Source organism: Sebastes umbrosus, chromosome 4 (assembly GCF_015220745.1).
Source record: "Sebastes umbrosus isolate fSebUmb1 chromosome 4, fSebUmb1.pri, whole genome shotgun sequence".
NCBI classification, from domain to species: domain Eukaryota; kingdom Metazoa; phylum Chordata; class Actinopteri; order Perciformes; family Sebastidae; genus Sebastes; species Sebastes umbrosus.
This window is the reverse complement of record NC_051272.1, coordinates 32,291,306-32,315,263: the sequence shown is the minus strand read 5'-3', so window position 1 is coordinate 32,315,263 and position 23,958 is coordinate 32,291,306. Positions and strand designations below refer to the sequence as shown.

Below are 23,958 nucleotides of genomic sequence, written 5' to 3'. Positions count from 1 at the left end.
CCTGCACCCTGAGGCTTATACAAAAATAAAGTCATAGTTAATTTGGGGTAACCTCACCTCTCCCATCATATCAAACCACGGTCGGCGGTTTGTTTTTTGAAGATCATTTGTCAAAAGCTTTGTTTACTTTGCTAAAAGTGTATGTTTGCAATTTAAGTAATTTCGTCCTCGTCTTCCACCTTCTGATTTAATAGTGCCAGTGAGAGATACGTGGGTAGAGTCAACCATGGCAAAGCCAAGGGGTAGCAAGTGGTGGCCATGGCCATGCCAAGCCCTCAGGAAGAGCGCCGGTTGTTGATGCCAATTTTCGTAGTGGCCATATGGCAGTACTACAACTTACGTGTCCGTCACGTGATGCCATTGGGCCCAAAAATACTTCCCCCCCCCCCCCCTTACATTGGGAAAAAGACGTCTGTAAATCAGCAAATAATTTTTGTTTGAGGTAAATCAACTTCCCAGTATGATTAGCCCTTATTTAAATCATTAGGTCCTAAAAGTTGTAAAATGCACTAATAGCTGAATCCAGAGTTATTTCCCTTCCTCTGTTCATGTGAATGAGACCCAGACCGAGGCTGGAGCGAGGGCTGGGAGGAGGAGTTAAAGGAAACACTACTGCGCCCGCTCTATGGGCCCGATGGATGAGGAAGATCGGCAAAAGATCCGGGTATTTTTCCACTCGGAGGTCGAGCCATTTTGGCATCATGCGCCACTGAACAACTTTCATAGGAATGAACGGGATCCTCCAACGCTGTATCCAGTTCTCCATGGGCCGTGCCACACACTGCACCCCCTTTTTGGGACACTTGTTTTCTTGCACTTTTGACATTTTAATCTGAAGTTTTTGCTTGTGCATAACACCATCCCAATAAAATCATAGTCATCTGAGCCGTCAGAAGGCAGGGTGAAAAGCTGGTCGTCAAAGACTGGCAAGACTTGATAACCGTTCAGTTTGGGGATAATGGCGCACACTTTGGGACTATCTTTCCTCAAAGAGTTTCATTTGTTCATACTTGTAAGTTGGCTCATTGTCACACCATCTTGGCTTACTGGGATATTTGAATAGAACAGAGCCACATTGGTCGTGTTATTGGTAACAGCTGTGCTTTTACTACTATGACAAGTTAAAATGCCTGCTGGTTAGGGTTGTACTCATAAGCTCAGTAGTCCTTCAGCAGTCACTGTTGACTGATTGAATGAATGCAAGAGTGACTGACCCCAAATAGTGACGTTAGAAAGAAACAAACTGAACAAGACACCAACTTCTCTGCCACCACAAAATGAATACTAGGAGCTGAACAGTCCTCTACAACTGATAGTGCTTCAAATCAGTGGTTGTCCAGGGAGTCCTTGTTCACCAGTTAATTCTATCAAATCAACCGCCTGAACCATTTTATTCAGTCCCTCTTGAAATCATCCCTCTTGCATATTCTGTATCACGTCACATTACAGAAGCTAAGGATGCTGTAACTGCCATCTCACTGGGACTTCAAACATGGACTCAGTCTCTTCTAGCAGCATGTTTGGGCAAAATCCACATCACCCCTTGCCTCCAAATGTTGACCCTGTGCACCATGGCCTTGAAGAGAACTAGCTTCTATCTGTGATGATTGAATCAGTGTGCTCCACATAGGCTACCTGTCGTATGACTTGCCCCCATCATGACAGTAGCTGTCCGTCTTTCAGTCTGTCAACCTGGCCCTGACGGAAGAGCCTATCACCCTGAGAAAGGGGAGAGAGGAGGGATGATTGGAGAGAGGGGAGAGAAAACCGCCAAATAAGATAAAATACTGATAGACAGAAATGCAGCCAGCCAGGCCAGGAAGGAAGAGGAACAAAAGAGAGCCAAAGAGAAAGGCGGGAAAGGTTCATCGACTAAAACAAAACATGAGGGACAAAAGGAAATATGAGAGAAAGAGAACTGGAAGAGAGGTGAGGCAAACGTGGAAGAGGAGGGTTAAACGAGACAGAGGGAGGAGGTGTTCATCACTCAGTGGCAATGACTGGCTGGTATCTGCATCTCCCTGTCATCTGCACCGGCTTCTGCAGGGTGGAGGAGGAAGGAAAGAGGAGGAGGAGGAGGTGTAAGAGAGGAGAAGAGGAGAGGGAAAACCTCTATCCTCCCTATCTCTGAGCCTCATCTCCGGCAGTTCAGGAGCCTGCTTTCCAAGAGTGCCTCATTTTCAAATCTCTTATCTCGGCCCCCGTTTTAAGTATCGCAGTTTTATATTTTTACATGTCATTTGCATGCAGCTCATCAAACCTGGCTCCCTCGATTTTTTTTTTTTCTCCGCCTTTTTCTGCTTCTCCGAGGTGTGCGTCGATATGAGCACAAGGGAATAAGCTTTCACTCCGCTGCTGAGCAATAGCTGTGTACTGTATTGACGATGTTTGTACCTCGTGAGGGGAATATACAGTGTAAAAAAAAAGTATCTTGTGTCTCTGTTGAATGTTCGAGAAATGCTTTGCGTGAGTGCAACGGAGGTAAAGTGTGTGTATGTGTGTGTTTGTATGAGAGAGGCGGATGAGAGTAGGTTTTCTGATTTTTATCTGCCTTCCTTTTCTTCTTTGTATTTTTGGAGGATTCACACAGTGACCTCTTTGTTTGGGACAGTGAGTACACCCCTCCAACCCCCTGGATCGGGAAAGAAACCATTTCCTGTAGCCGAGAGATAGAACGAGAGACAGAGAGAGAAAAGAGGGAGAGATAGGATGGGGAAGGAGGGGCGGGCAGACAGAAGGGTAGGAATGAGAGTTGGGGAGAGGAAGAGAATTGGAGATTAAGAAAGAAAGAAAGAGGTGTATAAAAGGAAGGAGGCGATGCAGGAGAGCCGGTGAAAGAGGAGAAGGGAGGAAGAGGGTGAATTGGATGATTGAATGAATGATTTTGTGAGAGGAGTGAATGAATGAACGATGGTTGAAAAGGTCAGCAGAGGAGCAGGGTGGCTTATTAAATTCCCAGCTAGAGGAGCACAACACGGTTGAAACTCTTAATGCAGGAGAGGATTTTTAGAGGAGAAATACACCATTTTGGAATGTGTCGTGAACTGTAAAATCTCCAGGCTTTGGTTCTGTTGTTCACTGGCTGTACAAATATGACATTACTTTTAGGAGATAACGCCTCTTAGAAGGGTTTGACAAGTACTTGACATGGATGTATCAAACCCTATTGGCTGCTACTGGTATTCCCTGACAGGTGTAGCTACAGTATGTTGCACCAGTGATGAGGAGGGGTTTTCTATTATTGATTCATCTTAATGAGTTTTGGATTAACCGTTTATTTGTTAATTGATACGTTGTTTTTATGATACTTAATTGATTAATCATTGTATGCTTATTATTTCTGATAATGGTGAAAATGCCCACCACAATTTCTCAAAGGCCAAGGTGCTTCACATTGCTTGTTTTGGCCGAACATCATTCCAAAACTCAAACTGACCTGTTGACTCTCACTGACCTAATAGCGGTGATATTCAAGCATTTCAACCAGTTTTTTTTTTTTTGGGGGGGGGGGGTTCTTCCCTTTCATTTTAAAAGCTTCCCGTAGACAGTATAGTATTGTTAAATCCCACTAGGAGGTAGAGTGGTTTGATCCCTGGCCCCTGCAGTCTACATGTGAAAGTGTCCTTGGGCAAGATACTGAACCCCAAATTACTTTGTGTGCGTGTGAATGTTTATCGCTCCTGTGAAACAGGTGGCACCTTGGTAGCATCTGCCACAATTCATACACTGGTGGCTTGTTTTATAAAGCACTTTACTAAGATTAGAAAAGTGATATATAAAGTAGGGATGCACCAATCCAACATTTTTAGCCCCGATACCGATATTGATACCAAATACCGATCCGATACTAGTGTTTAATTAATCAGCTGTATGCCTCACTGTGTGGAAGTGACTTGGATCATTCTTTATGTGTAAGGCAACATCAGGCTGGACTTAAATATTGCTTTTTCTAACTTTATAAAGCGACATTTTTTTAATAAATACATACATAGATATAAATTAATTTAATTGCTCTTTATTATTAAAATAATAAATCGTACACCAGTAAATTGGTAAAAAATCTTCAAAATTAACAGGAATTATAATTCAAGTGTAAACCTTTTCAGTGCAACAACAAATTGTTCAAAACTTAAACAGGGATTAAAATTCCAGTTTATAATGTATACAGTATATAAACATAAAATTGAATTGAGTAGATCGGCCCCATTGTCACCGACACCTGATCCAGCTATTTGAATCGGTATCGGTATCGGTGCATCCCTACTATAAATACAGACCAGGCCTGTTTTTTTTTTATAGAAGGCCAAACTGTTGTACCAGTCCGACCCTCCTCCTGCAGTGTAAGCATGCGGTAACATGGACTATTGACTTGTATGTTTTACATTTAATGACCATGAGACTCTCCTGTTCAGACCGTTACAGAGTAGTGTAAACCCTATTAGACGATGTGAAACAGTATACACTATTGAGACAGAGATGTGCTAGATGTACCGGTAATGATTTGCATATACAAACATACTTATTCCCCAGTGGTAGTAGTAAAACTGTGGCCGTTGACAGCTGTACAGAGAAATCTTAATCTGCTCATCTGCAGGGAAGGGTGGTGGTGGTGGTGGTGCTGCTGGGGGAGGGTGGGCATGGGGGGGGGCTCAGTATATTTTTTTCTCTATTTCCTCCCCTTTAATTGAAGCGCATATTTAGAACGAGTCAATGTGAGATGGGGTTAAACATTGGGGTTAGTTCAGGGAAAGTTCTGTGCTTCCCGTCCCCATCGCCGCCATCATCATCATCATCATCATCATCATCATCCTCTCCACTGTTTGGCTCCCCAGAGAGAGAGAGAGAGAGAGAGGGCGAGGGCGAGCGAGGAGCCATTCTGATACTGAACGAGGGAATGGAGGAAGAAAATGAAGAAATGAAATCAGCCTGGCATCATTTGCATTCAAGTTTTATCGGTGTTGAGGAGGGCGTTTTTGGGCCTGATAAGGAGAGGGCGTCGCAGGCTGTGCTGGAGGTGGAGGGGGGTTGGTGGAGAGAGGTGTGTGTGTGCGTGTGTGTATGAATGGTGTATGAATGTTTTAAATGTGAACTGACTTCAGCAAAAGAAGGTGGCTCTGGAGTTCAGTTCTGTTTGCACTAACACATACACACACATATGTGAATGTTACAGCAGCTATAGTGAGGACAGGGCATTGGGGATGGGAATGGTGTATGTGTGGTGAAGGTGGGGGTGTGGGAGCGGGGGGTTAATATCAGACCAAATAATTAGATTCGCTATCGTCTCGGCGGCAGCAGTGCGGGGATCAGGCAGATTAAAGCCGGGCTCGAGGCTGGTTAATATTCATGAGGGGACCAGGGTCCGGGCGAGGGGCTTAGACTGCAGCTCAAAGACTCTCCTCCGGCTGATGGGGCTTAAGGCAGCGCTCTCAACCAAGATGGAGCTCTGCCGGGGAGGCCTGACATCCCACTGATAGATGGAGGGCTGGGCGGATAGTTAGGGTGAGACAAGAGGAAAAGAGGGTGACAAGGTCTTGTCGTACCTTGTCACGCTGGATCTACAGGTATATTTATTTGATCATGTTGTTTTTATGAGATGCCGGGAACATGACAATTCTGGTCAATCCCTCTGGTCCTCCCTCTTTCTTTTTTTTCCCTTTTCATCCTCTCCAAACTGTCACTGCTCACTTCATACAGTCCTGACACTTATAGTCTCCCAGCGGCGGTCATCTTCTCCTTAGACTCTTTGTAGAGGAAACACACATACTACATGAATACATTTCCATGTCTGGGTATCGTGTGAACATTTTCAACACCGTTGCAATTAGTGTTGTTACGATATTGGAATTTCTAACTTGGAAACAACACCTTGAAAAATATCGACATTTGATACCATTTTCGATACCACGGGGAAAAATTGACAAAACATTGAGGGCATACAATTTTAGATTTGCAATTTTTTTAAATCAAATTTTAGGAAAACTCATCGTATAAAGAACACACCGACATATGCATAAAATCTGAGTAAGAAAAAAATGTAGACTTTTTATACAATCAGAACAGTGGGATCTGCATTTATCACTGTCCGGTAACATCCAACATCATAGCACTACTTTGAGAGGGCACATACACTGAGATCATCTCTTTGCAAATGCAATAAAGTATTGACTGAGTTAATCTTTGCATGCAAACTATGTTAGTTAAAAATGGATACAGTATCACAAAACATAATATCTCAATATTTCCGATATTTTCTTACACCCCTAATCGATATCTATCAATACTTTGATATTTTTGACAACACTAGTTGCAATACGATACCTGACTTTCTATACCAAAAGAACTTTTCCGATGCCTTAGTTTGGGGAATACAATTTTTTTTTCCATTCACCAAAATACTGCTCAGTGCATCAGTGATAAATATGGAACTTCACCTTAATGAAATATACTGCATTCTAAAGTTAGAAATATCTAATCACATAATATGTAAGCATAAAAATCTGCCCAGACATTCAGTGTCAACTTTCATATAACTTTACTCTGTTCTTTGGACACATTTTGTTCAGTGCCAAACACGTATCAAGGTTCTATAAAGGGATGCACTGATCAGACTTTTTCAGTCCCGATACCGATAGCGATACCTGGGCTTTGGGTATCGGCTGATACCGAGTACCGATCCGGTACCAGTGTTTAATTAATAAGCTGTATGCCTCACTGTGTGGAAGTGACTGGGATCATTCTTTATGTGTAAGGCAACAACAGACTGGATTTAATCATTGCTTTCCTAACTTTGTAAAGCAAAATGTAACGAATAAATACATAGATATAAATGTAGTGAATTGTTATTTATTATTAAAATTATAAATTGTACACCAGAAAACTAGTAAAAAAAACTTTTACATGCAGCAACAAATTGGTCAAAACTTAAATAGGAATTAAAATTCCAGTATATAATATACAGTATATAGTATATAAACATAGAATTGAATTGAGTAGATCAGCCCCATTGTCACTGATATCCGATCCAGCTTTTCGAGTCAATATCGGCCCGATATCCGATCCGGTATCTTTGCATCCCTGGTTCAATACCCAGCCTTACTGTTAGATACAGGCTACATTTGTGCTGCACTGCTCTCTCTGGGATGACATTTTGTGGTCACAGCCCAGTCAGTGAGGCCACAGCAGGTGTTTTCCAGCTGCTCTCAAAGGAAAAATTATCTGTTTTAAGTGCTTGAGTTTGGTGAGTTCATTCTCATGTTGGTAGTATTTCCATTACTTACTTTTACACTGTTTAGCTGCTCCGAAAGCTATTCGGCGCAGCCTAGGGCGACTCTTTGTAGCTCCAGACACGTTCCTCGGGTGACTGTTGGCTATTTGAGTCAATGAGATCGGCGCCACACCAAGAGAAGTGAAAAGGGTTTTGATACCATCCGGTGGCCTCTCCGTTCTCCTTAACTCACCCCCACATCTTTGGCATCTGCATTCTCTACTGGCCTGGTTAATAACACACACACACACACAAACACACACACACACACACACACTCAAAGTGTGATCTGGCCCTATGCCTCTCTGATTCTCATTATCTTATTTGAGGCTGTGTTGTGTGTGTATTCGTGGCTGTAAAGTGTGTAAAGTAGCATGTTCTCCTTGTTGCAGGTTGACGCTGTAGATAATCTAATTGGTGGTAATGTTGCAATTTAATTCCGTGAGTTAAAGCTTCAGTAGGTAGTATATATTTTGCATCATTGGACAAAAATCCCATAATGACCTTTCATCATATTGTAATTCAAGTGTTCTGATAGAAAACTAGACTTCTGCACCTCCTCATGGCTCTGTTTTCAGGCCTTATAAAATCTAGCCAGTGACGGGAGACTTTGACCAATCACAGGTCATTTCAGAGAGAGAGAGCGTTCCTATTGGCTGTGCTCCGGCTGGTGGGCGGTGCTTGGTATTTCTTCAACAGATCTCAACATGGCTGCCGGGTCACAAACTTTTCCATTTTACAGCTAAACAGTACACTACAAGATGATTCTGAAAACATTTGAGGAGAGAAATAGGCATTACTGTTACAAAATATTGATTCATATTTGATCAGCGCTGCCTAGTTTGACTGTTTGATTGAGTTTGTGAGTGATTGGCAGCCGATCAGAGACGGCAGACTCCAGATCAGCTCTGATTGGATGATTTCCTCCGTTCTGTGAGATCTTGTCATTAGGAGCACCGGAGGACACAAGGGAACATGATTTTTTTCAGATTACCTGTCTCATGCACTAATGTCAGGATATAGTGACTGTTTTATAAAAATAACTTTTTTTTAATTAAAATTGCTCCACTTGTACCCACTGCAGCTTTAAACCTTCAATTTCTGCTTTCTTAAAGTAAAAACCAGCAGCATCTGCGGCAGCAACAATTGATCAGTATCTCCTTTAAATCCAGCTGTGGTCATATTGAGGACATTTCCATGTGATTTCACCCAGCATGTATATTTACAGTAGGTGCATATATTAGCATTCTACTGTACATAGCTCCTGCAGTGTACAATCCCAATGAGTCCACACCACAGGCAGGCCCCCCAAAATAAGAATACTTTTTCCTTCAGTCCTTCAGGTTTCCTGTCTTCACATCAGATCCTGAACTACACTTGGCTGGAATGTCTCTTTCTGCTGCTTGTTTATGCGAGGGCCGATATAATTAGGAAGGGTTCTGTAGTAAAATTAGATCTTAAAATAGTTGAATGAATGTTAGAGTTTTTAGCATTTCACCTAAAAATGAGTTATTTTCAGGATAGAAGTACCTCTGTTAAACATTCCACTTCTCACTGGAATGATTTATCTGGTCAGACATCAGATATGAAAAAAACATCTATGATGTAACATAACTATGGATCACCCAAAGACACCGTGTATTATGTTTCTTTTGTCCTCGAAGACAGTAAAACTCTGACTTTACCCTAATTAAAACATGTTGATGTAGCTGTGGTCAGAGAGGAGTGGACAACATTGGCTTTTAATAAAAGCGTTATTAATTCTCGAATAAGGAAATATGACACTCACAGTGAGTAATTACTTAATATTTTTGGAAGAACAAGTTTGTGTGTTTCTCATTTTCTCTTGCTTTGTATATGCATGTGTGTGTTTTCCACTTGTGCGCTACTGAGCTCTCCCCATTGCCCTATCATGGCGAATTCCAAAGCCGTGGCCGTGATGAATTAGTCTGAAACAAATTAGCAGTACTTACAGCTCAGACGGCTCCAGCATTGGGTTACAAATTAAAACAAAAGAAGCAGTATCTCCACATCAGCGCTAGTTCCCCATGAAATCCAATATGCTCTGCCTCAATCTACAGACTGAGAGGCTTCCCTCATTCTGTCCTTCCCGTCTCTCTTCTCACTGTCTTCCCAAGCTGTTCCACAGACAACGTCCATCTTCTGCAGGTATTTCAAGATTTAACTCTGGCTGTATAGTATGATCTGTCTGATCTCACTATACACTAATGAAGTAAAGGTTTTCACCTTCGGTAAACAGACACCTTATAGAGTGGCAGAATCAGATTAGTTGTTTTGTAATGTTTTTTTTCTTCATCCCTTATCTTTGGGGTCCCAAATCCCATATTGGGAACCACTGTTTCAGCCCATTTAATACAAATCACATATCCCTTACATCACTGGTAACCTCTTTTTTTCAAACCATGCTGTTGTGTTTTGATAGTATGTATTTTTCTGCCATTCTAGGCAGCCATTTGTTTCCATACCATTCAATTAATTATAAAAAAACGGCTGTCCAGAACAGATCATATTAGAGATGCACCGATCTGACTTTTTCAGTCCCGATAGCGATATCTGGGCTTTTGGTATCGGCCGATACAGAGTACCGATCCGACACCAGTGTTTAATTAATAACCTGTATGCCTCACTGTGTGGAAGTGACTGGGATCATTCTTTAATGTGTGAGGCAACATCAAGCTGGAGTTAAACATTGCTTTCCTAACTTTGTAAAACAAAATGTAATAAATAAATACATAGATATAAATTTAGTTAATTGTTACTTATTATTAAAATTTTAAATTGTGGACCAGATAATTAGTAAAAAAAATCTTCAAAATTAACAGAAATTTCAATTAAAGTGTAAAACCTTTTTAATGCAGCAATAAATTGGTGAAAACTTAAACAGGAATCAAAATTCCTTTATATAATGTATATAGTATATAAACATAGAATTTAATTTAATAGATCGGCCCCATTGTCACAGATATCCAATCCAGCTATTTTGGTGGGTACCAGCCCGATATCCAATCTGGTATCGGTGCATCTCTAACTCATATACAACCAAAAATCTAAAACGGCACAATAGGTTCTAGTGAACTACTGCCATGCACATACTTACACCTCTGCACTTGTAATGCAGATACAGTTTCATATTTTCAAAATTGATTGGATTGTATGTACTCTGAGTGCTTTGTAGTTCTGTAATGAAGAGCATTTAGGTAAGAACTGACTGGGAGGGGAACGGGGTTTTTGGCAGTTCATTACAGATGGTAAGAATAGAGGTCAGATACATGATATACTCATCAATCTGGGTAATCCTTTTTTGGCCAAATGCATGAAATATGCCAGTTTGTTTGAAACACACTTCCTGTTCTGGGCTTTCCACCGTATCGTACTCTCCACTGCTGAATTCTCCTCCCAGAAAGCCAGTGATAGATCCCTTTTTCACTCACTTGGAGCCATGGTTCATTTTCACACTGATCAAATACTGCAGTATTGACAACACAAAGGAGTAATAATCACTGTTGACTGTTGCTACAATACAAGCAAGCAAGCAATAACCGGTGAATTAGGATTTGATGACAAAAAAGGCTCCCATAGGCCTCTCATGTAGCAGACATTTTGACTTGTCACTGTAGGGAAAGCACAGGTGTTACTGATAACACTAACGATGGCTCTGTTCTATTCAAGTGCTCCAAGCGAGAGTGACGGAGAGTAAGCATGCACGATACCAGGACCCTGAAATCAAAGCAGCTGAATGGAATTCAGCCATCGTTCATTTCATTATTTACACCTGTGCTTTTCCTCCTGTGGCAAGTCAAAATGTCTTCTGTGAAAAAAAGGCCTATTGGTCATGTCATTTCTAGAGTATTTAATTCTGAGATTGTTGTAGCCATTGTTTTAGATATCAGCTTAGTTGAAGTGTGGAAACCAGAACTAAAAAAAAATGCACTATTTTAAAAACTAAAGAATATATAATAACACTTTTGGGAAAGAAAGACATTTAAAGTGAAACACATGACAAAGTCAAATAATGCCTGGTCACAGCAGCGTTGGTATTAAAGCGAACTTTTGAGTGCAGCAGAAAGAACATTTAACAAACAGGATGCAGCATCATCATGTCAACTTTGACCCCTTATAGCCTGGAACTGCTCAGTCAGTCAGTCAGTCTGCTGTGGGGCCTCTCAGGTCTGAGTGCTGAGTGAATGCTGCCTCCTGGTGGAGATTAAGCAGTACTGCATCACAGACTGACTGAACAATACTGTGCTGCCCTCACACATCGGGTGTGATAGAAAAGTGATTCAGCCATTGCATGGACATTAAGGGTGTAAGAAAAATATCGATTATGTTTTGTGATACTGTATTGATTCTCAAAAACACTGTATTGATTTTTAATGAATAGTTAACATGCAAAGATCAACTCAGTCAATACTTTATTTCCGTTTGAAAGTAGTCAGTGTAGTGCTAGTTTTCCTTAAATTTGATTAAAAAATTAAATATATCACCTTGCTTACAGTATCACAACATATCGCAGTATATTGAATCGTAAACCCCTGTATCATGATACGTTTCACATCGCCAGATTGTTGGACATCATACATTTTTAGTCTTTTGATCCTTTTTAAAATGTTGAATTAGTTGAGTTAAGATAGGAAAAGGAAAAACAACAGAATGGCTGAGCCAAGCTCTTCCTTATTCACTTCCTTGGTTGTTAGAAGTTAGAACAGAAGCACAAACATACAGTGCATTTACCACTTTGATAGCCATTGCTGTTAAAAGCTGGTAAAAAAAGCCTTTTTTCTCACTACGTTTTATCTGCACGGCAGCTTACACCGATCAGCCATAACATTATGACCACTGACAGGTGAAGTGAATAACATTGATTATCTCGTTACAATGGCACATGGCAGTGGGTGGAAGATATTAGGCAGCAAGTGAACATTTTGAACTTTGTGTTGGAAGCAGAAAAAATGGTCAAGCGTAAGGATGTGAGCGACTTTGACAAGGGCCAGATTGTGATGTCTAGACGACTGGGTCAGAGCATCTCCAGAACTGCAGCTCTTGTGGGATGTTCCCGGTCTGCAGTGGTCAGGACCTACCAAAAGTGGTCCAAGGAAGGAAAACCGGTGAACCGGCGTCAGGGTCAGACCCGAGGCTCATTGATGCACGTGGGGAGCGAAGGCTGGCCCGTGTTGTCCGATCCAATAGAAGAGCTACTGGAGCTCAAACTGCTGATAAAGTTAATGCTGGTTCCGATAGAAAGGTGTCAGAACACACAGAGCATCGCAGTTTGATGCGTATGGGGCTGCATAGTCGCAGACCGGTCAGGGTGCCCATGCTGTCATAATGTTATGGCTGATCGGTGTATGTTCCTCTGTATTCATGATGCTTCCAGAATTCCCTGCAACCCAAACCTCACACCAGTTCACTGAGAAACTGTGCTAATGAAGAGATTGTTGGACAGGTTGATGTCTGATGGTGTTTGTTGAGTATGATGAGACATTTAAAGTTGACGTTTTTACGTGATACTGGAAAGTGCGTGCGTGCGTGCGTGCGTGCGTGCGTGCGTGCGTGCGTGCGTGCGTGCGTGCGTGCGTGCGTGCGTGCGTGCGTGTGTTTTATGGAGACATGGGATAAGCCTGTGGCCTGGGAGTGACTGTCAGAGGGAATGCTCCTGGAGCCTCATATGAACAAAGACATGACTGTACTCAGGACACACAGGTGTGTGTATATCTGTGTGTTTTACGTGTTCTCCCTCCCTCCCTGCCTCCCTGCCTCTCTCTCTCTCTCTCTCTCTCTCTCTCTCTCTCTCTCTCTCTCTCTCTCTCTCTCTCTCTCTCTCTCTCTCTCTCTCTCTCTCTCTCTCTGTCTCTCTGTCTCTCGCTCTCTCTCATACCTCCACACATGCAGACACTGGATGTTGACTCTCCACTCTTTGTCCAGTGTATTCACTGTGGATCTAATTATGGCAGCCATCTGAATAGCAGCCCGTCGACCTCATCAGATCTTCTTTCTCTTCCTTTTCTTCTCCCACTCTCTCCCGGGGTCTCTCTTCCTCTTTTATTCCTTTTCTCCTCTTTTCTTCTCTCTTCTCCTTTATTTTCCATGTGGCTTTGTTCAGCCCGTGCTCCCCTCATTTCCTCATTTCCTTCTTGGGTTGTAATCATCCTCTGCTCACTGGCATTCTTTTTATAAGCGGGTGTTTACCACTGGCCACACGCTGGACAGTACCATGACTGTGTATTCCCAATTGACGGCAATTATTGCTTGGATTTTTGTGATTATCTCATGGTCTGCATACTATACAGCAGCCCAGTTAAAGAAGAGAATGGACACTTGAAAGAGACAATAGCATGTATTTTAAGAGTATCTCTCTTATTTCATTTAATTAGTTTCCTTTTGAAACAATGTTAAAGGGAGACATGAGAGAAACACGTAAACCAATTGACACTGTATCATTTTCCAGCTGTGGGATGGTAGCACTACACTGTATGTACTGCTGGTACTATGAAAAGTTCCATGAATATGAACATGTATGAATCAGTGGAAACTGTGGTCATTTCCAAAGAATGCAAGGCAGAATATCATTTGTTAATAGCTCATTTGTTAAAATTTTAGGCATGGGAGGGTTTTAAAGGGTTAATCTATTTAATAACAAGAAAATAGTGAAACATACATCACAGTTTCCCAGAGTTGAAGATGGCATCTTTAAATAGTTTTTGTCTAACCAACAGTCCAATGATATTTACAATGACACAAAAGAGAAGCTGGAACCAACACATTTTGATATTTTTGCTTAGAAAAATGACTTATTTTATTTTAATGTAGTAATTAATTAATCAACAAATGATTTCAGCATTGGTCGTCACAAACCAAGACCTACATTGCTGGTATATTTGACATTATCATGTAAAATCATGTCCTAAAAAAGTCATTTACAATGAGAATTGTTCTTACATTGAGCAGTAGACCTTTAATCTGACTGTGCAGTGTATTATACATATTTGTATTTGTATTTGTAGTCTTTGACCTTTGAAATACATACATAAATGGCTGACTTCCAGTTGCAACATGGCTTGTGTTTGGGGGCCATATGGAGCCCGCTGGCCACGCCCGAGCCCAATCACTGCAGAACAGAATAGATTCACCCTCTGCTTCATTATAGACTGTATAATTCAGCAGTGACCATGATGAGTCTGACCAATGAAAAGCTTCTGTTCATTGCTCATCTCCTTTCTGTGTGTGTGTTTTTTTTGTGCAGAACTCAAGGTTGGCTCTGGTGTGTGAAGATCCAAACTGTTGGATGACTCTGCTCCCTCTGACCTCAGATGTCTCAGCTGCCAACTGTACCGTCTACAGCCGAGGTGAAAACCGAGAACAGCTCAAACATCATTTCCACCTGAATATGGCTCTGTGTGATGTCCAGTATATTCTTGTGAAGCCGTCATAATGTGTGCTGACTGCCTTGAATGTCTGAATCGAGGCGTGACCATTCCTACAACCCGGCCTGTCACTGGTAGCCTCTGAGTGGTTCCACCACACTGGCTCTGGAGCCCATGCCTCGCTCCAAGTCATTGTTTGGGTTCGGGAAAGTGTTCCTCCTTTCCGTTAACATTTTACTCCCCTATTTAGCATTTATAAGCGGTATATATACATTAAATAAATGATTTATAGCACACTGGGTCTGCACCGTGGTGCAATGGTTAGCACTGTCGCCTCACAGCAAGAGGGTCGCAGGTTCAAATCTGGCTTAGGGTCCTTCTGTGTGGAGTTTGCATGTTCTCCGTGTTAACTCCGGGTTCTCTGTTTTCCTCCCACAGTCCAAAGACATGCAGGTTAGGTTCATTGTTGACTCTAAATGTCCCGTAGGTGTGAATGTGAGCGTGAATGGTTGTCTGTCTCTATGTGTCAGCCCTGTGATAGTCTGGAGACCTGTCCAGGGTTTACCCCGCCTTCACCCAATGAACGCTCCAGCCCCCCGCAACACTGAATAGGATAAGCGGTTACACATAAAGGATGGATGGACGGATTTATAGCACACTACAATGTATTTGTATGCAGATATAAGTCTTTATTAATTTATTTTACAACTATAAATCCTCCTGTGGGCACCCAGAAGTGGAGGCAGATGTATAAACTGAATATAAAAATATATTAAAACACAGTTGTAGTGATATAAAATATGTCTTCATTTGAGAAGTTATAATTGTTGACAAATACTTTACATTAATGTTCACCTAAAATTGTCCTTATATCTGCTTACAACTACAGTGTAGTGTGTTATAAACCATTCATTAAATGTTTATATACAGGTTAAAGTAAAATGTTACCATCTTTCCTGCTGAGACTAACCTCATTACTAATTAACTCTAGTAACCATCTATTGAATAGCCCTTTTTCAGGGCAGACATTCTAACACAGGGCTAATTAACCACTAATGATGGCTTCCAGGGCTTTGCTATCGGGGACTTACTGTGACACTTAAATGAAATGTAGCCAGTATCAGTGATATTAGTTCCAACTTTGTGTTTGCGGCTACAACAAGTCAAAACGTCTCCACTCTTTAGGCAACCACCACCACAACATAGAATCAATTCAGTGTATTAACTGGCATGAAAACAAAAAGTTAATTGTTACCATATCTTACCAAACTAGGGATGTGCCTTGTCAGTTTCCAATTGTGACCTGAGTTTGTGTGTTTTCAGGTGCGGAGTTGTTCTGTAAGGTGATCAGAGAGCTTGCAGCTGGTGAAAGGCTCCTGGCTTCCCTGTCCCATCGGGGCTCCTCCTCCTCCTCCCCGCTGACCCAGCTCTCTCCTCCGCTCAGCCTCGTCACCGTGAAACAATCTGTGGTGAAGGAGGAGGAGTCGATGTACCCGCCGGCGCTGCGCTCAGAAATCCAGCTCCTCCCACAGCAAGCTGGCATGGCCGCCATCTTGGCTACTGCCGTTGTCAATAGTGAGTGTTGTCTTGAAGGCATGAAATATATATATTTGTTTCATTTGTTGGCAGTATAGCATTTACTTACTTTTAATTTTAATGTTTATGCAATAGAGTATATATTATAGTGTATACATATAAGTTGGTTCTAATTTGGCTGACTAAGTTATCGATTTGAATGGTGGGATTTTAATAATCTTTATGGTCCAAAGCGGTGTGAAAGGTACTAGAAAAACCAGCAATGTAGTAGAAATGCAAAGGAGATATTTCCTTAAGAATATATATTTAAAATCTACATATTAGATATATGGCCTAGTATTACATCCAGTACAGTATCCCCTCTTATCTTTTATGCTATACAATTTCTGTCTTGTCAGCCTTTACATCTTTTATCCTGACATCGTTACTCTGATCACTGCAACATTAGTTGGTGCCTGCAGGCCATTGTTTAGCATTATACTGTTGCAATGATCTCTTTGTCCACAAGATGGCACTGCACTGCAACTCAATAAAGTTTCCCATTGGCCATGTGCTGTGCTGATGTCTGTAGCTGATGCCCAAACACACACACACACACACACACAGACCCAAACACACGCACATTTGCTGTGACCATTGGTAATTATCCTAGATGATTACACATCTACAGATCTGGTAACACTGCAGCAATTTATTTTGATGTTATTAAAAATAACCCAGATGATAAGACGTAAGATAATTATTGTATTGACCTTAGCTTCCTGTTGCCTTGGATACTCATAGCAATGGAATTTGTATGACCCAAATTTAGCACTTGAGGTACTTGAAGTTGAACACCCACACCTCGCCGAACTGGTCTCTATTTGATCAGTAGTGCTTTTTCATTAAGTTGCTCAAACCGTTACGTTTTTGTGTTTCTGTTCCATCATCTAACTCTAAATGTATGTTCTTCTGTCTATCAGAGGACATTTTCCCATGCAAGGACTGTGGAATCTGGTACCGCAGTGAGAGGAACCTGCAGGCCCACCTTATGTACTACTGCGCCAGCCGTCAGAAGCAGCCGGCCGCGGCCTCGTCTCCGCCGCAAGACAAACCCAAGGATTCCTACCCCAATGAACGCATCTGCCCTTTTCCACAGTGCAACAAGAGCTGCCCCAGTGCCAGCTCACTGGAGATCCACATGCGCACACACAGTGGTGAGAGCCACACTTGCTGTATATGTATGCCAAACAGACAAAGGGTCAGAACATTGAGGTCTAACTTGTAGATACTTGACCAGTATGCATTCATCAATCTCTTCATTAGATCGTCTGCTAGATGAGCTCGCTGTTTATTCCCTTTTAACTTATTGTCCTTTCCTGTCCTTCCACAGGTGAGCGTCCATTTGTCTGTCTCATCTGTCTGTCGGCCTTCACCACTAAAGCAAACTGTGAGCGCCACCTTAAGGTCCACACGGACACACTGAACGGGGTGTGTCACGGCTGTGGCTTCGTCTCCATCACGAGGGACATCCTCTACAGCCATCTGGTCACCAGCCACATGGTTTGCCAGCCTGGATCTCGCAGTGAGGTGTACTCTCCAGGGCCAGGCCTTCCCAAGCTGCCCCTGTCCACTGGTAAGTCACACAATCATTGTGACAGCTGATTTTCAAGTTTGTGTATAGACTGAATTGAACCAGACTCATTGTTCAAATGTAAGCTACTGTTATAGTTCACTAATCTTGACTTCTCTTCTTCAGGTCTCAGTCCAGGAGACTCTGGTGTGGTGCTGAAGTGTCAAGTGTGTGGCTTCAACTCTGAATCCCCTGCCCAGCTTCAGCAGCACGTACGAACCCACCTAGAGGTTCGGGTCCCGGCCGAAAGGAGCCCCACCCCTCGCCAAAGTACCCCATCATCAGTTGACCACTCCCAGCACCAGCCGTCTCCCCAGGAGAGGGAGCCTTTAGCCTGTGTCCCTACGCCGGACTCGTCCAGCCCTGGTGCAAATGGTGGCTCGGCCACGCCTCGAGGCTACAGTCCTCCTGATGCCCCAACCGCTGACCTAAAGATCAAAGAGGAGCCTCATTCAGAATCAGAGACAGAAGAGCAGCAAATGGAGATTAAGGAGGATGGAGAGGAAGAGGAGCTTGGTGAAGAGGAGGGACAAGAAGCAAGAATGGACACGAAGGAGAGGCAAATCGCCACATCCTCTTTCCCGACATCAACCTCTCCGAAGAGTCCAGTCAAGACTGTGAAGGCAGAACCGACTAGTCCCACCCCTGGTTCTAGCCCTGCACATGTGGGAGGCACTGGGTCAGTTCTTCCTGGAGGAGCAATGTTCTTGCCTCAGTACATGTTTAATCCCGAGGCAGCCATCTTGCCTCAGGCCTCGGAGATACTGGCTAAAATGTCCGAGATGGTCCACAGCCGTCTGAAACAGGGCCAGCCAGTTCCTCAGAACAACCCAGCGGCCTTCTTCCCCTCTGGACCGAATGCATCTACAGCCGCAGCCACTCCACCTCACAAAGGAGCCACCTGCTTCGAGTGTGATATCACCTTCAACAACATCAACAACTTCTATGCACATAAGAGGCTGTACTGCTCCAGCAGGCACCACGGAGAGGGAGCGACCTCGGCTTCGGACCCGGGATCGACGAGGGATGCAGCCCCGGCCACGATGCCTTCTAGTGGGGCACACGGCTCGTCCACATCTCCTCAGGGCGGAGCAGCGAGTAGAGCAGCCTCTGCTTCTCCTACTGACTCTGACCCTCCTGCAGCGAGTGGAGCAACAGAACCCAAGAGGGTGTTGGAAGTGAAGACAGAAACCCCTGTGGGGAGAGAGGGTATATCATCATCTTCTGAAGGGGAAGGCGGAGGGGGGAGTGTAGGAGGAGGAGGTGGCGGAAGAGCAAGTGAAGGCAGCCAGAGTCCTGCTAGTGTTTCGGCAGAGGACCAAGAAGAAGATCCCAATACAACCTTCTGCCAGGCCTGCAACATCCGCTTCAGTCGTCATGAAAACTACACGGTCCATAAACGCTTCTACTGCGCATCACGCCATGATCCAACCAACCACCGATCTGTACACATGGCCAAGGCAACCACAGCAGCAGCCTTCCTTCCTCAGCCCATTCGCAAACGCAAGAGGAAGAAGATGTACGAGATTCACATGGCCAGAACTGAAGCCTTAGCCAACGCTGCCGCTGCTGCTGCTGCCGCCGCGGCCGCCTCTGCTGCTGCCTCCGCACCATCTCCCTCTATTCTGGGCTTGGTCGTGAAGCAAGAAGTTTCCCCCGGCGGGGCGGGCAGCTCCAGCCCCGAAGGAGATGGCCCGATTGACCTCAGCAAGAGGCCCCGTCTGAGAGAGGCTCCTCGGCACGGCAGTAGCAGTATCCTCCCTGCCCTGCCTCTTACCGACTACCACAAGTGCACCGCCTGCAGTATCAGCTTCAACAGCATTGAGAACTACCTGGCTCATAAAACCTACTATTGCCCCGCCACCACCCTCCAGCCCCACACCTTGGAGCAACTTCATAGGCTCAAGAGTTCGGCCTCTACCTCTCCCAAAAGCAGGCCTCAGCAGGAGCGTCCGGATCTTCTGCACCCTATGGAGGCTAAAGCTCTGCCTGGTGAGTGGGTCGCCCAGGCTCAAGGCACATCATCCAGTCCTCACCCCTCAGCCTTACCGGCCTCTGACGCCACATCTCCTCCCCATGCGACCACCACACTCGCAGCCATCCCAGGAGCAGGAGCCAAAGGCGTAGGCGCCGGTTCCTCTCAGGCGATCTGCCCGTACTGCCCCAACAGGCTCATCACCTGTGATCTGATGGAGCACTTCAAGACTACCCACGGCCTGGTTGTTACCATTCAGCCACCCCAGCCAGCCGGCGCAGTCAGCCGCAGCCCCAGCCTTAGTCCCAGGGATGGAGCTGCTCCAACCACCTCCACCACCCCAACCAGCCAGCCCAGACTGCTCTCACGAGTTCACAGAGACAGCATCAACGGGCAGGCAAGGAGCGGTACAACTTCTCCCGTCTCCCCGCTGGTGAACGGCAGCCCTTCAGCCGGCGGCGGATCGCCTTCGGCCGGTTCACCTCTGCCCATGTCTCCCCCAAGGGCTCCTTCTCTGACTTTGTCACCTGTGCCTGAGGTCCCGAGGGAGACGGTTGGGTCATCCCACCTTCTAGACAAGGCCGTCCCCGCCATGGCCTCCCATCCCACCCCCACACCCCAGCCTACCCCCATCACCGGCCCCAAAACCACAGTGATCTCCCCCGTCCTGAACGGTAACTCCCGCTTCTGTCGACTCTGCAACATCAAGTTCAGCAGCCTCTCCACGTTCATAGCTCATAAGAAATACTACTGCTCTTCCCACAGTGCCGAACATGTCAAGTGAGCTGAGTAATTTCTCTTCTTCCTCTTCCCCCTTCCTTTATCTTTCTGAGTGGAGGTTTTCCTTCACTAAGGTTCCAGAGAAGCTCAGTTTGTCCCTCCTCCTCCTCCAGTCCTCCCACATGGATGCCAAAACGGCGCTCAGCTGGCATGACCATGAATGACAATGAATGACTGTTACTCACCTGGCGGGGCCTGATGCCCAACTGCTCCAGAGCAGAATTTGCAGGTGGTGTTACTAACATACCATGAACTGATATTTCTCCTCCGATGGGTCAAAGTTTGTAGTACACTAAGAGCTGAGACAGATGCTACCTGCACACACTGGTGTGCCCTCGTCCCCTAGATCACTCTCTGTCTTTGTACCCCCAGTCACCAATTCAAAATCGACCACTCCCAGGCCTCACAGTATGTTGCATTAAGGGACGTTAAAAATATTTATGTCAACAGCCTGTTTTCTGTCTCTCTGTTTGACTGTCAGTAATTGGATTCTGACTGTTGGAGGCATTTTTCTGACTGATGATGATACAGTAATGACGATGCTGATTATGATGAATCTCCAGTCTTTTCCTGAGCTCTTAATGTTCCAGACCTAAACAGAGGAATCGTTTTTCTCTCGTGTGGAAAAGACTTGATCATTGTTAATGTTTTTATTATCTGTGCATAGTGTATGATGTCTGAAAAAAAAATAATTCTATAATGCTTTTGGTTTCAACACTGGCTCTTTTTTGCTTACCTAGAGAAGCTAAAGCGATTTAGCTGAAAAACAAATATGTGGTATCACAATGTTACTAATTACTGAAGGATAATATTTCAAAAATGGACAGTTTTTATTTCGTTTCTTTCATACACACACAAATTTTTATTTTCTCTTTAAAATGCAAGGGAGAAAAAAAAAAGTGAAATATTTATCTTTTAGTCTTCACTGATTTCATGTCAACAGAAAACTACCTACCTGGTGTCTGAGAGTACTTGTATTTTTTATTTGTATATTTTTCATACTGTTGGAAGGAACTGTTTGGATCTGGGTATGTTGAAGTGCATTTTCTAAGTGTAGATATGTAATATCTTCTCACAGTAATCACTGGGATCACACTGAACTTTGTTATCACGTTAGCATTTGGTGTTCTGTTTATGTAGTCCAGCGCTGTTTTATTTTTACCCCTTCTTGTACGATTAGATCAGAACAGCTTCCTCACTTACAGCTTTTCACAAGAGAAAGTTGAACGGAGCGCTACTGATACTGTTGTGTTTATATTTTGGTGAGAATGATGTAGCCTCCCAGATTTTTAGGGTATACAAAAATCCAAATTTTGAATCAAAAGTCTATCTTTAGTTACCAGCCTCCATATACCATGCAAAGTAGGACCATTACAGACACTCAGCTTTAAATTATTTGTTGCACAATTCCATTTCACACATATACTATAGGGATACACAAAACACACAAAAAAAATGCTTCGTTCTATAATGCACATCTTAAAATATGTTATTTTTTTCTTTTAAATTATTGTGTTTCAGTCCGGCAATGAAGGCATAGCAGGGAATAGTCACGTCTTGGCACAGCGCCTCACACAGTAGAGTAACCACTTACTGTGGTCCATGGTGTGTGTGTGTGTGTGTGTGTGAGAGAGAGAGAGAGAGAGAGACTGCTTTTCCTCTCACTTTATTGCTCAGCCACTCATGCACACATACTCACACACAATTTACGCCTTGTTCCCATGCTGCAGTTGCAGTTGCAATACAGTGTTAGTTGGAACTGTGAAATATTCAGATATTGATGCAAACTTACAAATGTAAGGGTCATCTTAAGTTTTTTTAAGGCCCAGACTTCATTTTTAATTGAAGCAACCAATAGCCAATATTGCATTCAGACTCTGAATTTGTGACAAATTTGGTTGTTTTTTCTCCCCCAAAATTCTAAAGAATAAACATTTCCCTCAGGATTTTTACTCTTGTCAATGTAAAAGAGCCTCTAAAACAGCATTTGGACCTTTATGATACACTAAAACTACAGAGCTAGGAAATAGTACTAGGTGATAGCAGCTTCATTGGAAGTTCTGGGGCCAATCCTCCCATACTGACAGGACCAGGGGAGCACATAAACCAGCTATTAGACATTTTTGCTAGAATGTCCGTCAAACTGTAAATGTACTAACACAGGACAGATCTGGACCTGTGTTGGCTACTACTGACCTGCTTATTCAGTAGTACACATCCGCCTAATCAAAAGTCTTCACTCTCTTGTCAGTGGTTGGGAGAAATATTGTCACACCTGTTAACATTTTGTTTTTTGTGGTCACTCACTAAGGGACAACAGAACAAGCTGTAAACACAAAATTGAAATATTCTCACCATATAAAGTTGTTCTGGCGAATGTGGCAATGTTAGTTCCTCATTATTTGATTAATGTTCTCCCCCATCTGTCCGTTCCCAAAACCGGTAACCACATGTCAAAGTGTAGGATGTTTTTAACATAATTCAAAATTGCTGGTTGGTTTCCTGCTCTCTTGTGGTTTGGAGCAGCACTGTACCGGACACATCTTACTACTAAGTGTTTACAATTGTGCTGGTCTATCTCTCTCAGTTCAAAAAAGGAGAGAGAAAAAGCAGAAGAAAGTCACAGAGTCAGCAGCTCGTCACAAATTGAGTAACCGAGTGCTGGAAAAATCATTCTTTGAACTTAACCCCTTTTAATTGCACTGTGTTGTATAAAAAATGTGCTGAATGTTTAAGTTTTAGGGACTTTTTTTGTAATGTATTTATGTTATATACAGAACTTTTCCCCGTCCAAAGTGCGTCATCTTGAAGGACTTTTCTGAAAGATTTTAGCCCTCGCCTAAAACCTTTTTTTTTGTAGTTGTAAACATGTTTTGTTAATGATTCCTCTGATGTCCATAATGGAGAAAATCACAATGAATGTCAAAACTTTTTATTTCCATATTTTTCATTTCATTTCAGTTCCATTACACTCTTGTCCAAACTATGCATGGGAAATAAAAAAAAGTTCTGAGAGACACTGATGGAGAATGTGACTGCACTACTTTCTAGTGGCTTCAATCTGTTTTTGTGAGAATGCCTACGCACAACTCTCGTCACGTACCTGAGTGGGAGTCCTTGACTTTTGGCGGTGCTTCATTCACCGTTGCTTATAGTCACTCATAAATCCCTTCCTTTTATAAGAAAGTTTCCAGTGCGCTGTTTGTTGCTCACTCTTGAATAAAGGCTGAGTGAATCATCAACTTTCTTTTCAAAAGATGTGCATGAGCAATAGTACCTGTAAGAAAAATAAATGTGCCCAATCAGAGCTCCAAGGCTGCTCCACTCAATGGCAAAGTGAGCCGATAAAATCACTGTTACCTTTAGCTTGCACCAAGACCAAATTAATTATTGCTTATTTCCAAGTGAC

General features: G+C 43.3%; 1 protein-coding gene and 1 long non-coding RNA gene across 2 annotated transcripts in view; one reads left to right on the top strand and one right to left on the bottom strand.

Moving 5' to 3' along the window:
- The window catches only part of zfpm1 (zinc finger protein, FOG family member 1), a 123,816-nt gene extending 100,237 nt beyond the window's left edge, over positions 1–23,579 (top strand). The window contains exons 5-9 of the mRNA XM_037767050.1: positions 14,526–14,628; positions 15,970–16,221; positions 17,145–17,378; positions 17,555–17,797; positions 17,921–23,579. Of these exons, the coding sequence (XP_037622978.1) occupies positions 14,526–14,628; positions 15,970–16,221; positions 17,145–17,378; positions 17,555–17,797; positions 17,921–20,553 (3,465 nt within the window). The 3' untranslated portion in view covers positions 20,554–23,579. The remainder of the gene's footprint in view (positions 1–14,525; positions 14,629–15,969; positions 16,222–17,144; positions 17,379–17,554; positions 17,798–17,920) is intronic.
- On the bottom strand, positions 6,961–9,699 carry LOC119486732. The gene is made up of 3 exons (XR_005206581.1): positions 9,238–9,699; positions 7,278–7,491; positions 6,961–7,193 (listed from the first exon to the last, which is right to left on the bottom strand). It is a non-coding gene; the product is annotated as an uncharacterized LOC119486732 (long non-coding RNA).
- Positions 23,580–23,958: the final 379 nt, after the last annotated feature.